The sequence below is a fragment of the Arachis duranensis genome, chromosome 8 (genome assembly GCF_000817695.3).
Source record: "Arachis duranensis cultivar V14167 chromosome 8, aradu.V14167.gnm2.J7QH, whole genome shotgun sequence".
Lineage (NCBI taxonomy): Eukaryota > Viridiplantae > Streptophyta > Magnoliopsida > Fabales > Fabaceae > Arachis > Arachis duranensis.
The window spans coordinates 195,019-216,591 of NC_029779.3; the positions used below are offsets into that span (position 1 = coordinate 195,019).

The 21,573-nt window shown below is 34.3% G+C and overlaps 1 protein-coding gene across 1 annotated transcript; it reads left to right on the top strand.

The window, feature by feature from the left end:
- Positions 1–745: 745 nt before the first annotated feature.
- On the top strand, positions 746–20,895 carry LOC107459972 (O-fucosyltransferase 9-like). The gene is made up of 10 exons (XM_021128834.2): positions 746–805; positions 2,963–3,047; positions 3,309–3,376; positions 4,146–4,234; positions 15,970–16,165; positions 17,681–17,887; positions 18,734–18,901; positions 19,453–19,620; positions 19,732–19,922; positions 20,709–20,895. Exons 1-10 carry the CDS (start codon positions 746–748, stop codon positions 20,881–20,883), a joined length of 1,407 nt encoding a protein of 468 aa, XP_020984493.2. The 3' UTR covers positions 20,884–20,895.
- The last annotated feature ends 678 nt before the right edge of the window (positions 20,896–21,573 follow it).

Consider the following 21,573-nt stretch of genomic DNA (forward strand, 5'->3'; position numbering starts at 1 on the left):
AAAATTCAATAGACTTAATCTTATTTTTTATTCGTCAGAAATTTACTAATATAATTTATTGAATGCCACTAAAAACGTGTTACCAGCCTTAATTTTCTGAATTTTCTATTTCAAAAGAATAATATTCTAGCCACGGGTACGTGGTGGTTAGATGATACTTCTTTTTTCTTATATTTTTTATCAACAAAAGAAAGAGTTTAAATATTAGAATTAGAACTTACGTGAATTGAAGTTCTTATGTTAATTTCCAACTCTCTCTCTCTTCATTCTTTTTTTTTTGTTTCCCACCTCTTCAAATTATAAATTGTATAAAAATAAACAAATGTTCGGATAAAATTATGTAAAAACTATATTTAAAAAGGTAAATTTTATCATACCCTTTTTAAAATGACATGTAAATTATCCTCTGAATATAGTATCTTAATCATAGTTAGATTATTTTATAATTAAAAAATTATTTAAAAGAAGGTAAATGTATAATTTGATAAAATATTAAAAGTTAAATTCTAATTTTTTTTCCAAATCAATTTTCCAAAAAATATACTCTAACTCTCTCCTAATGGCTGTCACTCCTCCTCCATTGTCATCACGCCGTAGAGACATGACCATTTCATTGTGTGTTCTGAATTTTTGATATTCGAACTAGAAGCAGAGTTTTTTGGTACAAACTTTTTAGTTCATCTATCTTTGTCATTGATGCTGAACTTAACCTTAGTTATACCCCTGAGCACGACGTCAATAATGGATGCCCTTCAAAATACAACTAGAGCGAAGAGGGACTGATGATTTGGGTGCTGCACCTCCTGTATGTACAATGCTTCAAAAGAATGTAGATTAAGATCTACTCTCACAAACTATGACTAATTAATAGTAATATACAAGTATAATTACCCGTGCATGGTACGTAACAAATTAAAATTATAATTTTAAGTTGTTTTGTTAAAATTAATTTGAATTACAATAATTTGATTAATAAAAAGTAATATGTTATGTATTGTTTGTTTTTTTAATCTAATGTTAATTGAATTAGCTCTAAAATAGTTATTAATCGGTTTTAATAATATACTTTATTCAATAATGTTGAGTTTGGAAAACTCCAAATTAATTTTTGTGATGAACAAACATTATTAAAATATTTAATTACAAAATTATTAATTCAATGTTATTTGATTATATGCTAATTAATAATTTTGTAATGCAGGAATTGAATTGGGCCGAAAATAAAATAAAATGCTGCAGCCCAAGTGTGAATTTGCTTTCCAATTCAGCATTGATTCAAAAATATTCAATGATATATGGCTGAATTATTGTAATGATTTATTGGGCTAGATTAACATTGTTACAAGCCCAAAGAAAGCTTCCCATGTTTGATCCAAATCCATCAGGAAAGAAATTGATACTAGTTGGGCCAAAATAAAATTTATTGGTACCAAGCCCAATGTTAGTGAATGCTTCCATGCCTTATCCGAATCCATGAAGCATATGAAATGCCTAAATGCTTCCAACGGATTCCAACTCACTTTTTGAAGGATTTGAAATTTAATTAAACTAGCATGGGGAACATGAGAGAGAAAGTGTGATTGACATGATGGTGATCATTATGATACACGCCACTCTAAGCTAGGGAAGTGGGACTTTAATTTCATTTCATTATTACCCATTAGTTTGAGTTCAAACTTCTCTCTTCTCTCTCATCTCTTTCCTTCTCTCTTCGGTTAATACACAGGAAACAATGGCCTCCATGAAAGCAAAATGGAGCTACCGAAGCAAGGGAAGAACAAGCTACAAGACCATCAAGCTAATGATGGCAAGAAAACATATTAAAATAAAAAAGAGCTGTGGCTGAGATACTCACCAAATATGGTTAGATTTGGTGAGGTTATCTTGAGCTTTTCATGCTCAGAATGGATATTGAAGATTCGGCCAGCAAGAAAGATCTTGGAGGCGTGACTTGTCTTCGATTCTGATCAACCACCACAAGGAGTAGCTAGAGTGGCGAAGTGATGGTTGAAGGCAGAGATTGAAGCAGATGAAGTCATCATCATCATGAAGCATCAAGGGCCAGAAATCCATCTTGGAGAGGAAGCCAAGGATGGAGCGCTCGGATTGATGAAGAATGATGACCAAGGAAGGACTAGAGGTAATTGCATGTTGGGTTTTGCATGGTTATCTCTTCTCTCTCTGTGTGGCCGAACCGGATCTGTTTCTTGAAGGAAAAGAAGTTCAGAGAGTGCAAAATTAAAAGAAAAAGCCATAGATGTCTTAGAGTTCCTTTGTACATCTGTGTTGTGTTTCATGATTCTGTGGGAATCCCCTTGTAAGTTGGGTTAGCACTTTACAACTTGTAATCTGGATGATTATAGTGAAATTCCATCATTGTTGTGATGGAGACTGGATGTAGGCTGCACTGCACTTAGCAGCTGAACCAGGATATATCTGGGTGTAATCTTCTCTCTTTCTTCCTACTTCAATTCTGTTTTTACTGTTCAGATGAAGAATCAAAAATGTCTCGTGTCAAGTGACGAGACAAAATGAAAATGTCTCGTGGCTAAGGACGAGATAAAACAGAAAAGTCTCTTCTAAGTCCAGCAAGTTTTAGCAAGCAAAAAAGGGGCTAAGGTTCAACCCCCCTTCTCTTAGCCACTGAAACCATCAAATAAATTAGACATATATACTGAATGTGACAATAAATAATTTAGTAATACTTAAATTCACCAACAAATTTTTATATGTTGGTTTATTGTAAACTAAAAACATATTAAAATTAGCTCAAAATTAACATCAAATCATGGGAGAATTTTAATGCAGAAATTTTTTTAATAAACAATAAATAATTAAAACCCACTGAATGACAACTCAACACTATCTTTTGATACCTACAAAATATATACCTGAAACAATATTTTATCAATATTAGTATATCAAATTATATGATTAACGTAATTATAAAATTGTTTATCAGAAAATTATGCAGTTGGTGAAATCATGGAATCTAAAGGAGCATGAAGGGTGGAAGCCTTGTGCTAACAAAAGTGTTCCTCAAACAGGTCTTTGCTCCTCTGAATGAGAAGTTGTGTAATCCTGAAATTTTGTTTTCGTTTCTTGTTGCATAAAGAATCAATTTATTCACATTTGTATCTTCTGTATACTGCCTTTCTTATTTATTTTGTTAACCATTAACCTTTTAGATCATGAGTTTCCATCATTTCATCTAATGTGTTTGTTATCTTTGTTGAAGCAATTATCTAACTTTTTCTTGTCCCTAACCCCCCTCCCTCGCCCCCCCAAATTTTTTTTTTAAATTTTAGAATTGCCAAAGTCAAATGGGTTCCTTATAATTGAAGCAAACGGTGGCTTGAATCAGCAACGCCTTTTGGTATGCCTATTGATGAAACCAATTTTTTTTTCAGAACTTTATGTATTAACTCACATCATATGTAGCGTGCATGAATGGTGATTCCATTCCGTGTAATAAGGGAAGGCCATTTTGGCTATAGAAAGAAATGGTAAATCCACATTATTCCTTGGTTTACATAGCCATGTATGGAGCATGGAAGCACCTTTCCTCCTACAAAAGGAAGGATTGGGATTTCATGCTGTATGAATTATGAAATGGAAACCTGCATTAGTTTTTAAGGAATGACAACTATCGCCCTTGTTAAATTTCTATACAATTCAAATTTTTAGTTCTGAGGAGCATCTATGTTTATTTCGATAAACCTTGATTCAGTTCCACTTTGATTCCATATATCAAACTAGATTACAGTTATATTCCATTCTTATTACATTAAATCACTGTTCTGTGTATCAAAGTAATGGATGGGTGCAATGCAACTTTAATTCCTGTGCATAGGAGAGATTGAGAGTGCTATTAATGATCTACAAAAATGATTTGGTTTTGAAAATCTATGCCCTGCGAGTTATGCTCTATGAAGTTGCTGAATGTTGTTCTCTAGGTCATTTTGCTTTGAATGGAAGTATGGTGTACTCTGTTTGGAATATCAGATAAAGAAACTAGACAAACTGACAAATGACATTAATACTGGGGATTGCTGTTGCCATGCATCATATTTCCATATTGCCTTTTATTAGAAAATTCAAATTTTCATATTGTCTTGGTAGTTACTATACTGACTTTCATACAGATATGTGATGCTATTGCTGTTGCTGGACTACTAAATGCAACTCTTGTTATTCCAATATTTCATTTAAACAGTGTGTGGCGAGACAAAAGGTAAACGGTAGCTAATGAGGTCCAACAACTTTATAGTTTATACAGGAGTAAAGATGTTTAAAATCTCTAGTTTGATAATTTTCCATGTTTTCTCATTCTGCTTCCTATATGTCTACCTTTAACTTGCAAATAATACTGGTGACATAGGGTAGATGGAAGATCATCTTGTTCTTTGATTGCCCTTCAAATAAACTCATTGACATGGACTTCAAATTTGAGGATTGAAAAATGTTTGCCTCGGAAGGAACTATCCAAATAAAACCAACCTTTAGTAATGGAAAATCTTTCACATCTGAATCCTTTATGAAGCTAAGTATTAGTTAGAGCATCCTTGTTTTTTTTAAAGTAGATTCTTTCTTACTTATTACAATATTACTACATATGCAAAGCTTCTACCACAAGGATTAATCTTAGCATACAAGTGATTAACCCTTAGAAGTATTACAAGTGCTGAAGCTGACTAAAACCCTAAACGCGCTCCAACTATTACGTACAAGTTACGCATTATATAACAGAACATTATATCAATCAAAATCAATTAATGCGCGAATAATACTATTTCCAATTTTCAAAAGATTTCGTTACCTTCTTCGAATCTCTTTCCAATTTTCTTCGTTCTCCTTCTTTGCATTCTCTCCTTGTATTTTCGATCGTTCTTTCTTCTGCAATTATCGTTGCTTTGTTCGTCGTCATTCAGCTCAATTTATCTCACTGTCACTGTAGCTTCGTTTTTCTGGTTTCTGAAATCAAAATCTGAACGAACCTTGAAGATAATGGATGATTCATCCTCAGATTGTCAGCTCAATCAGGGCGAAGTGGATTTTGAATTTGAATCGGATGAAGTTCCTGAGGTTTGATTTAGATTCAGCTAATTAAGACTAATCTGAATTTGATGCAGTTATTCGTCTATGATTGTCTAGCTGAATATTTCACGAACATAGACTGTGAAATTAATGCGTGAACATAATCTGTGGATTGAATCTAATGTATTAGTTTTGATTAATTATCTTCAATTTATAGCAAACGCTTAGGTGTAGATCAGAACTTTTTGGGTGTATTTTTAGGGAGGTTTGGGTGTATTTTAGGAAAGTTTGGGTGTATTTATAGTTTATGGTTTTTCTTGTTATTTTTAATTGACTTGTTGTCATTCAGGTGTATATCAGGAGTCGTTGGGTGTATTTTACTTTGATTGTTATTTTTTTTATGATGTGCAGAATTTCTATAGTATTTTCTTGTTTTTAACATGTTGTATTTTGCAGCCCCTCTCTGTTGTTGATGAGCAGCTTGTTCCCAAGGTTGGAATGACTTTTAAAAACCTTGAAGATGCTGCAAAATTTTACAAGGACTATGCCAAGGATGCATGTTTTTCTACAAGAGTTCGAAGCACAAATAAAAAGGAAAACGAAATTAAGAATCAATTGATCACATAGAGCAGAGAAGAAAAATGGAAATCTAAAATATCTCCGACCGAGAAGACAAATCCCACAGCTGGTGTTAGTTGTCCTGCAAGAATTTATATATACACATTGAAGGATGTTGGTGCTTGGATCATTTCGAAGGTCGTGCTGCATCATTCACACCCCTGCTGTCCTACTCAAGCAGAGATGCTCAAACAGCACAGGAAACTAAGTATGTCAGTTCGTCGTACAATAGAGAATAACGAGGAGGCTGGTATCAGACCAAGCAAAACATTCCAATCATTCGTTACCGCAGCCGGGGGTCACCGCGAGTTAAATTTCATTGAAAAGGATGCGAGGAATTACATCACGAGAGAAGTGCGGAATGTTTCGGAACAAGAAAATGCAAAGAAATTCGGGAAATATTTATTGAGAATGAAAGAGAATAATCAAAATTTCTTTTTCTAGCTCGAGCTCGAGGACAATCAATCGATTAAGCTTGCTTTTTGGGCCGATCCAAGGAGCAGAGCTGCCTTTGAGTATTTCGGAAATGTTATTTCATTCGACACCACCTACAATACAAACAGGTAATAATGCTGTTATTGTTTATGCTGCATAGGTGTATATTGGATGTTACTTGGGTGTATAAATTCATTATATGGGTGTACATAATGATTTTCATTCTGCAATGTCGTAATTTATTTTAGGTATAATCTGGTTTGTGGTTTTTTTGTCGGGGTGAATCACCACGGTTAGTCAATACTTCTCGGATGCACTTTGATGAAAAACGAAGAAATTGAGTCGTTCAAATGGTTATTTCAATGTTGGCTTCGTTGCATGGGGGTAAATGCTCCAAAAGGGTTTCTCACCGATCAATGCGCGTTAATAAAAAGGGCTATAAAGGCTTGTATGCCAACAACAATTCACCGTTGGTGTATTTGGCATATCACGAAGAAGATTCCAAGCAAATTAAACGAGTACAAGGGACATGCTGAAATTGAACAAGAATTGAACCAAGTTGTTTGGAACTCTCATAGTGAAGACTCATTTGATAGGAATTGGAATGATTTTCTGCTGAATTTTGGTCTTGTGGACAACAATTGGCTATCAAGTAATGTTGCTTAAAATCTATAGTAGAGGTGTAAATTGCATGTTTTGTTGGGTGTATTTTTTAGTCTATTTTGGGTGTAATATGCAGATCTTTATAAAGACCGTCATATATGGGTTCCAATCTATCTGGACACCACTTCTGGGCAGGAATGAGAAGCACACAAAGGAGCGAGAGCATGCATTCATTTTTTAACAAGTTTATTACCCGGAACAGCTCACTTATTAAATTTGTCAAGCAATATGATAATTGCCTTGGAAGCAGGGAGCAAGCAGAGAGAGAATCAGATGCTGCAGATTTTCATACGGTCATACCGTGTGCAACCAAATCCTCCATTGAAGCTCAGTTTCAAGATGTGTACACTCATCAAAAGTTTAGGGAAGTCCAAGCACAATTTAGAGGAAAGGCGAATTGCATAACTAGATTAACGAATTCCGCTCTAGGCTATTCAGTATACGAAGTTGGAGAACAAGTTTCCAGCTCAATATTCAACAAGTTTGTGGTTACTTACGACTCAGTAGCAGCCGAGGTGAAATGTCAATGCTTATTATTCGAGTCAAGAGGGATATTGTGCCGTCACGCACTAAGTGTGTTAAGTTTTGAATGTGTAAGCCAAGTGTCATCGAGATATATATTGGACCGATGGAGCAAGAAGGTAAAGAGGCGACACACACACATCAAGAGCAGCCACGATGAGCCATTGTTGGAGCCAAGAAGCAAGAGGTTTGACGAATTGGTTTTTCGTTCGCAAAATATTTGCGAATTTGCATCAGAATTGGACGAGTTGACTGCCATTCTGCACCGTGCGTACGATAAGGTCATGGTTGAGATGGAAGAATTGAAAGCCAAAAGGAAGGGGACATGTTCTTTATCTCACGAAGATGCGAACTTGGAATCCGTTAATGAGCTTCAAAGCCCTCCAAGGATTCGAACAAGAGGACGTCCAAAAAATAGGCTTGGTTCAAAGTTGGACAAACAGATTGCAAATGCCTCAAAGAAGAAGAAAATAAAAGATGTAAACGAGGTAAAAGTGATGTTCTTTAAACTTGTGGTGAATGATTCTAATTTTCTTGTTAATTGATTTGCTAATATGTGAGTTTATTATATCCAGTTAAACCTCTTACATGCTGCATCAGTGGTGCATCCAAATTCCAGCCAATATCAAGGACGTGTCATGAATTATCAGTTCAGTGAACCAGCAGCATTGGATAGTTTTTTGGGTGTATAGTTACAGAATATGGGTGTAAACCATAGTTTTTCTTGGGTGTATTTCTCAGTTTTATTGTGTTTGACATTTTACATATATATACATATATTTTCAGAATCTGCTGTTTATGTTATAAATTATTTTTTTTTATTATGGGTTTAGGATTTTAGGGGATTAGGAATAAAGCATCATGGGATATATGTTTGGGTGTATAATCGACTTCTCTTGGGTGTAAAATGAGATCCTATGGGTGTAAAGCATCAGTGTATAGTAGTTTGGGTGTATATTCAACTCCCTTGGGTGTATATTCAACTTTCTTTGGGTGTAAAATTTTATGCTTTGGGTTTATATCTCGTTATATGTTTTCCTTCATACTTTACCACCTGTAATACAGAGCTTTTGAATACAGCACAGATAGTTAACAGCACAAACAGTTTAAGTATGGAAAAAAATTTCATTGAATAGAAGTTGTTTATAAATGCAAGTTTTTACAGCATGTGTTCTATTTACAAGACTACCTAACAGTTACATTAATCAGTGTCAATATCATTAGAACCTATCTGACAATATGGACTCAATAAAAATGAGGATGACTTGGACAGTCTTATTGCATTACTTCCTCTAATTGCTTCAGCTTTGTCTTGATTCATTTCATGGAATAGAATCCGGGAAGCATATTCTACTCTAAAGTGGCACCTCGTCCTATAGTTAAAAAGAATATTCTGTTTAATCAACCATGTTAATTGATAAAGTAATACAGAGTTATTTATTTTAAACACATTTACCTGGGTCCAATTGTCCCACTCATACTTTAACCTTTTAATGTTTTCGGGTTGAAGTATCTCAAGCCACTTCATTATGTAAATAGCACAGTCATAACTGAAAACCAAGAAAATAAATTACAAATTACATATAGGAAAGTTTAATTTCCAGAGTCAAAGATTTATACCTTGTCTTTTGGCCTGAGATGTTAATGTATGGTAGGTCAATTTCCTTGTCCTTGTCCCTTGTTTTCAGAGGTACCCCCAGCATATACTCTAATTCGTGAAATTATATATCCATTAAACACAAAACAAATCAGTAATACATGAATAAATTTAATAAAGGAAGACACCCAAAGGAGCACAAACTTAAACCTTATATTGAACAGAAATACATCCAAATATTAAAATACAAAACACAGAACCAACTTACAATGAATGTATTTAGGACTGTTCTCTTATTGGACAGAGATTTCGTGTGATGTGGGTCGACTATATAAAATTTTCGCTTTGTTGTATCAGCCAACCATAACCACCAATGTTCTGAATGGCAAACATGTGCAAAAATCTGAAATATGTTCAGATTGAACACTATTTTACTATGTTTGTCACATAAGTAAAACATGGTAATAAGAAGTTTTAGAAATGAAAACTTACATAACGATGCGATGCTAATTTTTTAAGGTCCAAGAAGAGTATAAACATTGGGTAGTCTTCCACCCTGAATGGTTTATTGGTTTTAGGCTGTAAGAATACCCCTTCTGGATGATTTACAATGGCCATATTCTGCAAAAATTGTGAACCACCAAATGAATACAGAAAATACACCCAAACAAATGCAGAAAATACACCCAAATGAATATATAACTTACACCCAATTGAACACAGAAAATACACCAAATTTAAGACATAAAATACACCCGAAGGAATGCAGAAAATACACCCAAAATTCGTTGAACAAACCCTTACCACAATATCAGGGGGGAGACAGTATACTTCTTCTTGAATCCTTTTAATCTTTTGCTGGTTTAGGATGAGGCACATGGCAGACACAATCTAGAAAAAGATGCCGAAATAAATTTACATGAATCAGCATTGCAGTTAATTTTGGTGATAAAAACATTTATGTTATTGTAATATTACCTTAGCTTCTATATGCGTTTCAGATGCGAGTGATGCAAGGTGGACTTTTGACAAAATGTATTTATCTTGGGCTTGGAATGTGCACACGGTGTCAAACTCATTAGTTAGTCCATTTGCGTATGTCTTCACTTGTATGGCCCAGAGGTAGCATTTCTGTTTCATGTCAGTAGTATCTTCATTCGTCCTCGCAGAAGTTTCAAACTTCTTGAAACTCTGTCCACCACTCTCCTTTCGAATCTGTGGGCTTTTTCCTTTTGTTGTCACCCCACCACTTGCTATTTTTTCTACCAGATCCCCTAATTGTTCTAGCAGTTTTGGGGTTTCAAGAGTTTTTGCCTTCTCTTCATCTTGTGTTGTCACCCCCTCCTGTGTTGCTGATTCTTCTTGGCTTGAATCAGTTAAGCCAAGGCTGAATGATGACATCGGATCTGTTTTAGGAACATACGATGCTGTTAGTGCCATCATCATCAGCGCAGCAGCGTCTTCTGGGGCTGGATTACTACGTGATTATGTATAACATATATTAAGAATAAGAATATACGAATGATAACGAAACGTTGATTTTAATTTGATAAACTTACATTTTTGATGGAGCTGGTGGAAGCGCGGGTGTGCTTTCTTCAGGTTTTTGGGGTGATCTGGTGTGCTGCAGGGGGTAAAATTAATCGTGTTATAAAAAAACTAGTCAGGAATCAATCGTGAAAATATATACACCCAAACAGGGACAATATACACCCAAATTGTAACCAAATACACACCCAAGATTATTTCTTACCTTTTTGTAGTTCCTTTAATTTTTAGCAAAGGAGTTAGATCATTTTCTGTCAGAGGTGTTTGTTCAACTTTCGGAACTGTGGTTGTTTGGGACAGCGGTAGACAAACTTGAATCGGAACTCTAAATAAGAAGAAAAATAAAAGGTTAACAAAGCACACGAAAATAAAAAGGTTATAAGGTTGAATTTTCTTGAGAAACTCACATTGCAAGCACTTCGGACTGTGTTTCTTCCCTCACAACCATCATGTTCTCTTTAGCTGGCTCACTGACTGACTCTTCAACTAGACTGAACCTAAAATACACCCTAAGAAAGTCAAAAAATACACCCGAAGCATTCGAAAGAAAGACAGGCTTTGTTTTTTGAGAACTAACATACTTGCATTTTTTGCTTTTTTTTCCTGCCTTTTTTTTTTCTCGAATAAAACATTAAAGGGCTTTTTTTCTAAAAAAAGATATACAAAATTAGAAGTATAAGGTAATAAAAGAATAAAAGCAACGGTTATTAGAAATAACATGCTCTCTGCCGGTTTGTTTACGCTACTTTGATCAGTGTGTCCTTGAGACAAAGGATCATCACTTCCTAAGTTTACGTCTGGTATTCTAAACATAATAGAGTACATATTATTCACAAAAAATACCATACTGTTAAATGAGGATAACAAGATTTTATCAAATATAGCTTCTTACATTTCAGATGAGACATAGTGACCTTCTGTCGATCGCAGGTCAGCTTCCTTCTCCCTGGGAAATAAGAAACAATTACTAGTAAAGAAAAAACCTTAAAATCTGAAATATACACCCCAATAAGACATACCCCAATGCAGCAGATTTTTCATTATTTTTCTTCTTCCTAGATTCCCTTAAGATTTCTTCTAATTCTTGAGTTTCAATTTCAGATCTGAGAGGACATGCATAAAAGAACATGTTAACAAATATAATTTTGATGATAAATGGTAATATAGCTAACAAAATACTCTACCCATCATAGTATTGAGCTTGTTCAAGAGATGAATCCTCAACAACGACCTTTTTCTTTTTTGATTGTGTCCTGGGAAAAAAATAACTACGAATCAGAAACACAAAATAAGATTGATCAGAAAATACTATCCAGAGAAGTGCTTACTTTTTTGGTGTTCTGTTAGTCTTTTTTTTTGTTTTTTGCTTCTCTACCGGTGATGATTCTTCACTTCTGAAAGTTAATAAGAGACGCTGAAGAGAGGTGTTTTGATGGTTTAGAGGTTATAGCAAACTCTCGTTGTAGGTATAGTTACTAAACCAAGCAATCAACCTTTCTTACAAACGTTTTGGTTGTCACACGTAACAAACCCCTAAATAAATTGATAACCGAGTATTAAACCTCGGGTCGTCTTCTCAAGGAATTGCAGGGAGGTGTTCTTATTATTGATTATGGAAATTGTAAAATTGGGGTTTCAAGAATGAGGAATAAGTAATATAAATGGCAAGTAAAATAAATGGCAATTAAAGTAAATAAATACTGTAAAGCAACTTTTGGCAAGGTGAGAGAAATTAGAAGTCCAACTTAGTTATCCCTCTCAACAATAATGAAAGTTGTATCTAATTCCACTTAGTTAACCTTTGAAGCAAAGGTAAGTTAAGGGACTAATTAGTTTGACCTTCGAATCCTATTTAATTCCTAAGAAAAAGTTGGGATTATTGAAGTTCAGTTCAATTAGCAAGATAACGATTATCACTTACACTGAGTTCGATAACTGTTGAGTTACTGATTTCTTAACCAAAACCAAAATGGGAAAAATTAAATTACTGGAATGAACTATCTTCAGATCTAGAACAATAATGGTGTAAATAAAAGCAAATAATCATGAACTGAAAATACCTCAATTATATTAAATAAAGATATCAAATTCTAACATGGACAATATCAACAGCCAATTGGGCAATATCAATCAAACACAATAAAAGCTTTAGAGTGAATAAAAATAGAAGAGAAATTAAATAGTAAAAATGAATATTAAACCTGGATCGAGAGTCACTTTAACAAAACAGAAGAAATCCTAAATCTTAATCCTAAAAGAGAGAGGAGAGAACCTCTCTCAAACTAAACCTAAATCATTGAAGTGAATAATTATGAGAGCATGCTTGTGAATGGATGCATTCCCCCACTTTATAGCATCTAATCTGTGTGTTCTGGGCTGAAAACTGGGTCAGAAACAGTCCAGAAATCGCTAATTACGAAATCTGGTACGTACAGATCGCGGCCAAGTGACGCAGAGGCATCGCCCATGCGGCCGCGCGGATTGACGTTCGCAGATGCGACGCGTCCGCGTGGATCACGCGTTCGCGTCACCTAGCGTCAGGGCAAATATATCAAATTATATTTCAGAACATTACTCATCATTCGATTCAGATTCTGAATAAGAATCCTCTTGAATCTTCTTTCTTTTTCTGGACTCCTTTCTGGAAGGCAAAGAATTATTATTTAAAAACATACCAAAAGGGACAAAATACACCCATATGAAGACATAAAATACACCCAAACGAAGACACAAGATACACCCAAATGAATGCACAAAATACACCCAAGTAAACACACAAAATACACCCAAGTATGTTACTTACCTTTTGGCTTTTCGGGTGAGTTGTTTCCTTGTTGGATCCTCTGAGTCTTCTTCAGTCTCAGACTCAGAGGTAGAATGGTCTTCACTTTCAGTTGTTTCACTCTCAGATGATGATGAACTTGCCTTCCTTTTTTTGTTTTTTTTTTGTTTTTTCTTTTTTTTTCTTTTTTCTTTATTTGTTTCATTTTCTCCTTTGTTTTCGCCATCTTTACGATTCCCTGAAACATTAGAAATGTTAGTTAACAACATTCAGGTAAATAAAATACACCCAAGATATTTTTGTTCACTTACCATATGTTCCTCCATTTCTGCCCTCATTCTTTCAACCAACTACTCTCTAGTCCAGTTGGCAATCCAGGGTTCTGGAGGTCTTTCTTCTCCCTTCTTGTTTTTATTTTTTGATAGATGGAAGTAAACTATCATCAGGGCAAAAAAGCAGCCGTCAATTGCTTTTTTTTTCAGATTATAATCTGTTATTCCCTTGATGATAAAATTCAGAACATGTGCCCCCAGTTCTGCTCTGTTATTGTATCCATCTCGAAAATTGGTGCCAAGTGCATAGGGGAGATTTTGTTTATTGTGGTTGGTAACAGGAACGCCATTTGTATATAGAGGATGAAAATCCTCTTGAACATGAGGCGATCCTGTTCAATATCAACCCCAATAGTCATCATCTCATCTGTCAGACTTTTTAGGGTCTTTCCCTGGAATCTTCTAAAAATTTGTTTGTTGTCTTCAGAAAGATCCTTATAATTGACTTTCTGAGCCAGTAGATCACCTACAAAAATGGAAACAACATTGTATGAAAATCACTTGAAATACACCTAAAACATCACTTGAAATACACCCAAAACATCACTTGAAATACACCTATGTTTGTAACCAGTTACCTGACGCGTTGAGACCAAGTGCAGCCCCTATTGTTTTTGGTCTTACTTTGAACGAACCGTAGCTGGTTTCTAGTGTGTTTTTCCCTAATTTAAAGTAGTTAGCCAACTCCTTTAATAATTTGTGTTGCACCCTTAGGGTTGGGATGTGCATGAGGGCACCAAACCCCAAATCCCTAACAATTGTTTTCTTCTCGTCGCTCATATTTCTGAATTTCTGACTCAATAGATGGGTTGCACACTTTAGGTCTTTGGTTTGCTGTAAACAAAGTAAAATTAGAGTTAGATATATTTCTATTTTGAAAAACTGATTTGATCCAAGACATATATTTGTTCTTACATTTTTTTCATCTTGGTTTTTGCCTTCCATTTTTTCTGCAATGAAAAATACACCCATAGATATCAGTCAGATACACCCATAGATCAGCCACATACACCTATACGGATTCTCATAAGTATTTAATTAGATCAGTTTAAAATGATGTTCAATTCACTCAAACATGCATAAATTATGCCATATACACGCAAGGATAAGCAACATTAGAACAGTTGCAACAGTTGATTATATTACATTATATCAGTCAGAAATATACACCCAATAATTATGCCATATACACCCAATAAATTACTCCATATACACCCAATAAATTATGCCATATACACCCAACAAATTACTCCATATACACCCAATAAATTTTGCGATATACACCCAATGACAAGCAATATTACAAGGTTAAGCACCATTACACGGTCAAGCAATATACAACCAAGGACAAGCAATATTAGAACAGTTGCAACAGTTGATTATATTACATTATATCAGTTCAGAAATATACACCCAACAAATTATTACATATACACCCACTAAATTACGCAATATACTCCCAAAATCAGTTACGAAAAGAACCAGAACAAGAAGAACAGTAAAACCTAAAACAACTAAGAAGAACAGTAAAACCTAGAACCAAGAAAAATAGTAAACCCTAGAACAAGAAGAAGATTAAAAACAGTAAAATGAGAGATAGAACAAGAAGAATAGGAAAACCTAGAAGAACGTAGAAGAACAGTAAAACGTAGTTCTTCGATTTCGAAACGTGGAAAATCAACAAGATAAGTAAAATAGTAATGTACCTTGAGTAATATTTCTTCGTTTTCTATGAAAATTGTTGATCGAGAGTTCTATCTTATGTTGATCGTTTCTACTAATCTTCGCGACGAGTTCTATTTCTTCAGTTTGGAATGTTGCTCGAAGTTTGACGGTTTGTATTTTTTTCGAAGGAGAAGTGGAAGAGTGCGCCATAAAGAGCGCTTTTTGCGAAGCTTAACGATTGAGTGAGTGCGCGTGGCATTGACGCTCCATTCAAAAGGAGCGAATGCGCGTGTAATTTTATTGGGCTGGGCCATTTTGTAACACTTGTAGGCCTTTTTTATTTGTATGTGTAGCAGGCCTCCTACCACAAATGTTGAATTGAAAGTCTTAACACATTGGTCACGAAGGGTTATCCTACAGCATTTAAAGAAACACTTTTTGATTGGATGATTTTACACCTTGTGTCATTATATGTCTACTATCTTCTTGACGATTTGTTTTTCTTACTAAAAAGGAAGAAAAGAGAAAATCAATCCCTCGCTGCGCATAATTAAGACATCTAAAGTGCAATAATGCAATCTCAGTTATGTGTCCGCATATCTGGAATACGTTTACGTAAATTTTAATTCTATAAATAATTACATAAAAGTTCTCATAGATATTTTGTTTATCATGTTATGTAATCCAAGTTAATGGAAGTTATTTTCTAGTCCATATGAATACTTCTGAACTTGTTTATGTGTTGATATTTTTCTTTTGATGTCTGGCAGCAACTTTGGTGACATTTTTGATGAAGATTTCTTCATAGAAACACTTGGAAATCGTGTGCACGTGGTAAGAGAGCTCCCAAGTGACATACTTCAGAGGTTCAATAATAACATAAGTAACATTGTCAATTTTAGAGTTAAAGCTTGGTCTAGTCCTGCTCACTATCTTCAGAAGGTCCTTCCTCAACTATTAGAAATGATGGTGTTCATACTCTGGGTCAAGCTGTCCGACCCGGGATGTTTAGCGACAAGTCGACCGACCTCTTTAAGTCAGACTATCCGACCTCTTCTCAAAGAGCTCGGCCAATATCCCCAAAGGAGCCCAAAGCAGGCCCAAAACGAAGGAACACAGCCCAATCTAAAGGCAGCCAAAGCCCAGAAAGATAAAGGCGGTTCCCCTAAAGATAAGATGACCTCACTCAAAGATAAAGATAAGATAAGATAAGATAACTAACTTATCTTATCCACAGGAGGCCACATCTCACCATTATAAATACACTGAAACACCCAGGTATAACTCATACTCTGATTCTACTCAAAACCTGTTTAATACCCATGCTAACTTAAGTATCGGAGTCTCTTGCAGGTACCCCCCACCCTCCGGGGACGAAGGATCAGCACCACCACCAAGTCCAACAAGTCGGACACACCAGCTCCGGCCGCTGTACACCTACCGGACACGTCGGCTCCGACCAACACAGAAGATCTCGTCCGAGATCGACCTACAGTTTCAGGTAACCCTCGGAACAGATGGGGTGCGTTCTTTTCCCCCTCTGTTTCCTCACCATTGGTTGGCCTCCAATTCTTCCCAGTGACAATTTCAAGTTTTCCAAATGCTAAAATGTCAAATAATATTCTAGTAGAAGATAGAACAAATGTAATATATTCCTAATGTTTACATGTAGTCTCTTCACTCATCAATATTTTGATAACTGAATATGTTTAATTTAAGTAGGATTATTTGCAGGGAACAAAGTACTAAAACCCACTCAACATAATGAAGTCACAATTAATGGAAGCAATATAAGAAAAATAACCAAATACACATAAATAAAGACCTGATTTTCAGGATCCAAACGAGTACATGTAAATATGAATTCCCCCCCTTGACTTCTCTTGAAAAACTTTGCGGTACCTGCCATCTTTTCCAAAAATCTCATAGATGAAAGTATTGTGTAAGCTTGATGACCATACTTTGCTTGATTCAACTAATGTGTTGTTTGAAATCTCATATTCTTTTAAAAATTTAGGCTGGGCGTTTATTTGGTTGTTTCCTTTATGCTGACAACGGGTTGGCTGCTAGATAAGGTTTTGTTGATTAAGTATATATAAGTTGGCGTAGGCTTTTAAAGGCATGAATGCACATGTATATACAGGAAGTAGAACATGAAAGCACAAATGATGCATTTATATTGTATTTAAATGACATCATGTCTTGGTGCTCCGAATTTAAATTCCTATTTCCTAAAGAGTCATGCAGTTATTATTGCTTCATGGCTTTTGTGTCACTCCTTTGCTGACCAGGAACAAATGCAGGCTTATTGTTACTTCCTTATACGCATGCTATAAAAGATTCTCCTCATAAGAAAAGTAGTTCTTGTCAATTGCCGTGGTTCTTTATTAGTACTGTTAAGTGTTAATTTATGCCCTTGCAGACATGATTTCTCCATATGTTTTCTAAGGCTTCTAAGAGGGATTTGTTCATACTTGCTACAGAGCTATTCGCATTGCACCTTTCTCCAACAGATTAGCTCAGGATGTACCCTCAAAAATTCAAGAGCTTAGGTGCTTTGCCAATTTTGGAGCTCTCAGATTTTCAGAATCTATAAGAACACTTGCAGAAAGCATGGTTAATCGGATGGTTGAACATAGCTCCCACAGTGGAGGGAAATATGTTTCTGTGCATCTTCGATTTGAGGAGGCGATATTCTAAAATGTTTGGGTTAGCTAGCTATGTTTCTTATGCATAATTTTAAGTATATTTTACTTATGCTGATTGATTTTTTTTTTAATTTATAATGACTAAGATATTTTTGCTTATTAATTTTTTTTGATTGGGATTTTAGCTTATTAATTTTCTTTTGTTTGGATTTGACTAATTTATTTATTCTAATTTAGCTTTAATATTTATGTATTTGGAGCAAGTTGATTACATTTATATGGGTAAACTACTAAAATAATACCTGATAATTTATGTCGTTGTCAAAAATAATTTTAAAAGATACAAAAGACAAACCAACTCCTGAATAATTTAGAAACATGACAAAAAAAAATAAAAAATATTTATAAGTGCCAAACAACTTTTGTATTTAGCAATTGTCCATTTGATTCAAGTTTTTGTGTAATAATTTAGATAATTATTTAGAAGGTGGATATAAAAAATTGTAACAAAATTCAATTTCTATCCCTTTTTTTTTTCCGTAAAATCCATTAAAGCATTCGAATCATTCAAAAAAAAATAAAAAATTTACTTGGTGTAAAATCACCAAATTTTAATATTTGGTTATTTTTGTCACATTTTTAAATATTATGGGAGTTTATTTGTCATTGGAATCTTTCGGAGTTATTTTTATGGGCGATAAGAACTTTTGAGTATCATTTTGGTAGTTACCCACATTTATATTTATAAATATAATTTTTTTTTGTTTTTTTTTATATGTTGAATAATATACTATGTCAAATCTTTATAGAAGTTACTGATGTTTCTTTAGTTAATTATTTGTACATTAATTATATATCATAATTAATAGTGGTTATCTGTATAAAGGATATGGTTGCATTTTCATGCTGTGAGTATGATGGTGGGGAGGAGGAGAAGCATGAAATGGATATTGCTCGCGAAAGGAGTTGGCGAGGCAAATTCAGGAGAAGACATAGGGTAATAAAGCCTGGTGTAAATCGGGTTGATGGAAGATGCCCATTGACTCCTTTGGAGGTATACAGATTACAAATTCATTTCTTCCTTTAATTATGCATTGGTGTGCTTTGTTATATTTTGGCAAAATTGTTATCTTTGCAAATGATCTGAAGTTTTTGCTTCTCGTGTTTCTTCTTTATTTTCCTTAAACCCTCGTATAGAAAATAGCCAAGATACGGGATGCATGCAGAGAACTGTAAACATTCTGAGTGAGCTTGTTAAGTTTTAAATTACTTAAGGATATTGTCAAAAATTGGCTTTACGATTTCTTGGCGCTCCTCCCTCAAGCCAGTTCTTTGGATGGAGTTTTTGCCCAAAATTTACCTTTCATATACTAGTTATCAAATGAAAAATTTAAATAGAAAACTCAAAGGAAGACATGATATTTTTATTTGAGCAATGATAATTGCATATTACATTTTTATGCACAGGAGAAATCCCCTTGAAGACATGTTGTATGTGACTACTAATATGTTTTTATTGGCTCAATTGCTTGGGTGAATCTTGCTGTAAGAATAGTATGTGTGATCGTTCTGATATTCATTGCTCAATTTTGTTTGATGCTGTAGGTGGGAATGATGCTTAGAGGAATGGGTTATGATAATACAACCTCCGTATATGTTGCAGCAGGAAAGATATATAAAGAACAGAAGTACATGGCACCACTCAGACAGATGTTTCCACGATTACAAACCAAGAATACACTGGCTACTCCAGAAGAGCTTGCTCAATTCATGGTATTTGTGAATCGAACTATGCATAGATCAAGAAAAATCCATATTATATTGTATAGAAATGAAAGATGATTTCATTAAGAAGTAAATATCTGTAACACATTTATGAGGCAGGGCTACTCTTCTAGGTTGGCTGCTCTTGATTATACCGTTTGCCTACACAGTGAAGTCTTTGTTACAACCCAGGGTGGAAATTTTCCACACTTCTTGATGGGTCACAGATGCTATATATATGGAGGACATGCAAAGACAATTAAACCTGATAAGCGAAAATTGGCTCTACTATTCGATTGCTCTCTTTCTTGGTTTGTATTTGCTTTTTCAGTTGATGTGGGCAGTAAGAAATGTGTTTGGTAATACATTTAGTATAATGTGATGAAACAGAGATGGTTGAATAATCATCATTATGGTTAGCATTGGTTTTAGAAGTTTCTTGTTGCTTCTAGCAGGGTAGTTGCGTGTGCATACCTTCTTGATGTGAACTATTTCTCCTTGAAGGTATATTTGAATAGAGGAACATAATTGATTAAAAAGAGATCCTACTTGGTGATAGAGGCTCTAAAATTATGTCTCAAAAATTTAAACTGTTAGATAAAGATACATTCTTTAACTCCAATGATGGTACTACTCTTTAAAATGTTTATCATTGATTTTATGCAACCTTGCCATGGGTTAGGGTAACGCTTCTGGGTTGTCTTTTATTCTGTATATTTGAAGACATTGGGCAATCTTTGGTTTTCATTCTTGGCTTTTTCCTGCAATGCTTTATAGATAGATAATGTTATGTTTATGTTTTTGTTGAGGTTTATTAATATTTATTAAAAATAATTGCTGCATACACATTTGGTTGATTTTATCCTTTTTAGGCAGATTAGAACTCCTTTCTCAAGACAAACTAATGCTTAGCCAGTGGCTATTAACTTATTATGACTAATGGCACAGTTTAGAAGATAATATTTCACCCATATTATGATTTGGATGCTTGTCTCAAAACGAATTCGATGTTATTTATCACTTATTTCTATAAATGTTGATGTTACTGTTCGCCCAGGCTCATAACTTGATGTTTTAATTTATGCATAATTATGCAGGTGGGAAGTTTTCAAACAACAAATGAAAGACATGCTTCATCACAGTGATCAAAAGGGCATCGAGTTGAAAAAGTCTGGTGCTTCTCTTTATACGTTTCCCATGCCAGATTGCATGTGTAAACAGGAAGAAGCAAGAAGTAGAAATTGTAGCTCTAGGAAATATATGATGTTTTGAGTGTAAATATATGGCTTTCAATACCTGTAATTTATTTTTATATCATTTAGTTCAATTTTTTTTTTTTAAATATGGTAGAGTTATTTTAAGTAAAGCTTATAAAGTGTCCGCAAATTAAGTGTTAATTGTTATTTTCATTTAAGTGCAACAAATGGCATTTAAGTGTACATTAAATAATTGTAAACCTAGAGACACGTTCCTGAATGCTGATTGCATCATGAACTGGAACTGCTGAGTTTAGCATGACAATACTCAGCAATTTAATTGCGTGAAGGCTATATTGAAGCCTTATAATTTTGGTTCTTAATTTACCAATTAGGGATAATTGATATTTGCATGAGCTTTTTAAATGACTACTTCCAATAATGGCATTTTGAGTTTTGATCTTATACATTGCATTGGATTTCGTGGTAAAAGTTTGTGGAGTGGCAGCATGATAATATTTTCAGGTTGCACTATATATTGTTACAACTACAATTACAATTATATAGTGCTTATATCAAAATTTTCACAAAAATACTATTCATAAACTAAAATTGACTATCAATATATTTGTGTATAAATACATATGTGATTTAATTTATTTTCAATGTATATTTAAATTCTAACATGTATACGTTCATTTTTGCCTGCAAATTGAATGAAACTAATAGTTATATGTATTTGAAAAAAAAATTATAAATATTAGAA

Bases quoted from the DNA above. Each gene is read 5' to 3' on its own strand.
- LOC107459972 (XM_021128834.2), top strand. From the start codon at position 746: ATGCCCTTCAAAATACAACTAGAGCGAAGAGGGACTGATGATTTGGGT. The intron at 3,048-3,308 runs GTCTTTGCTCCT...TTTAAATTTTAG, and splicing joins CAAAAGTGTTCCTCAAACAG to AATTGCCAAAGTCAAATGGG. The intron at 19,923-20,708 runs GTTTGTATTTGC...ATAATTATGCAG, and splicing joins TTCGATTGCTCTCTTTCTTG to GTGGGAAGTTTTCAAACAAC.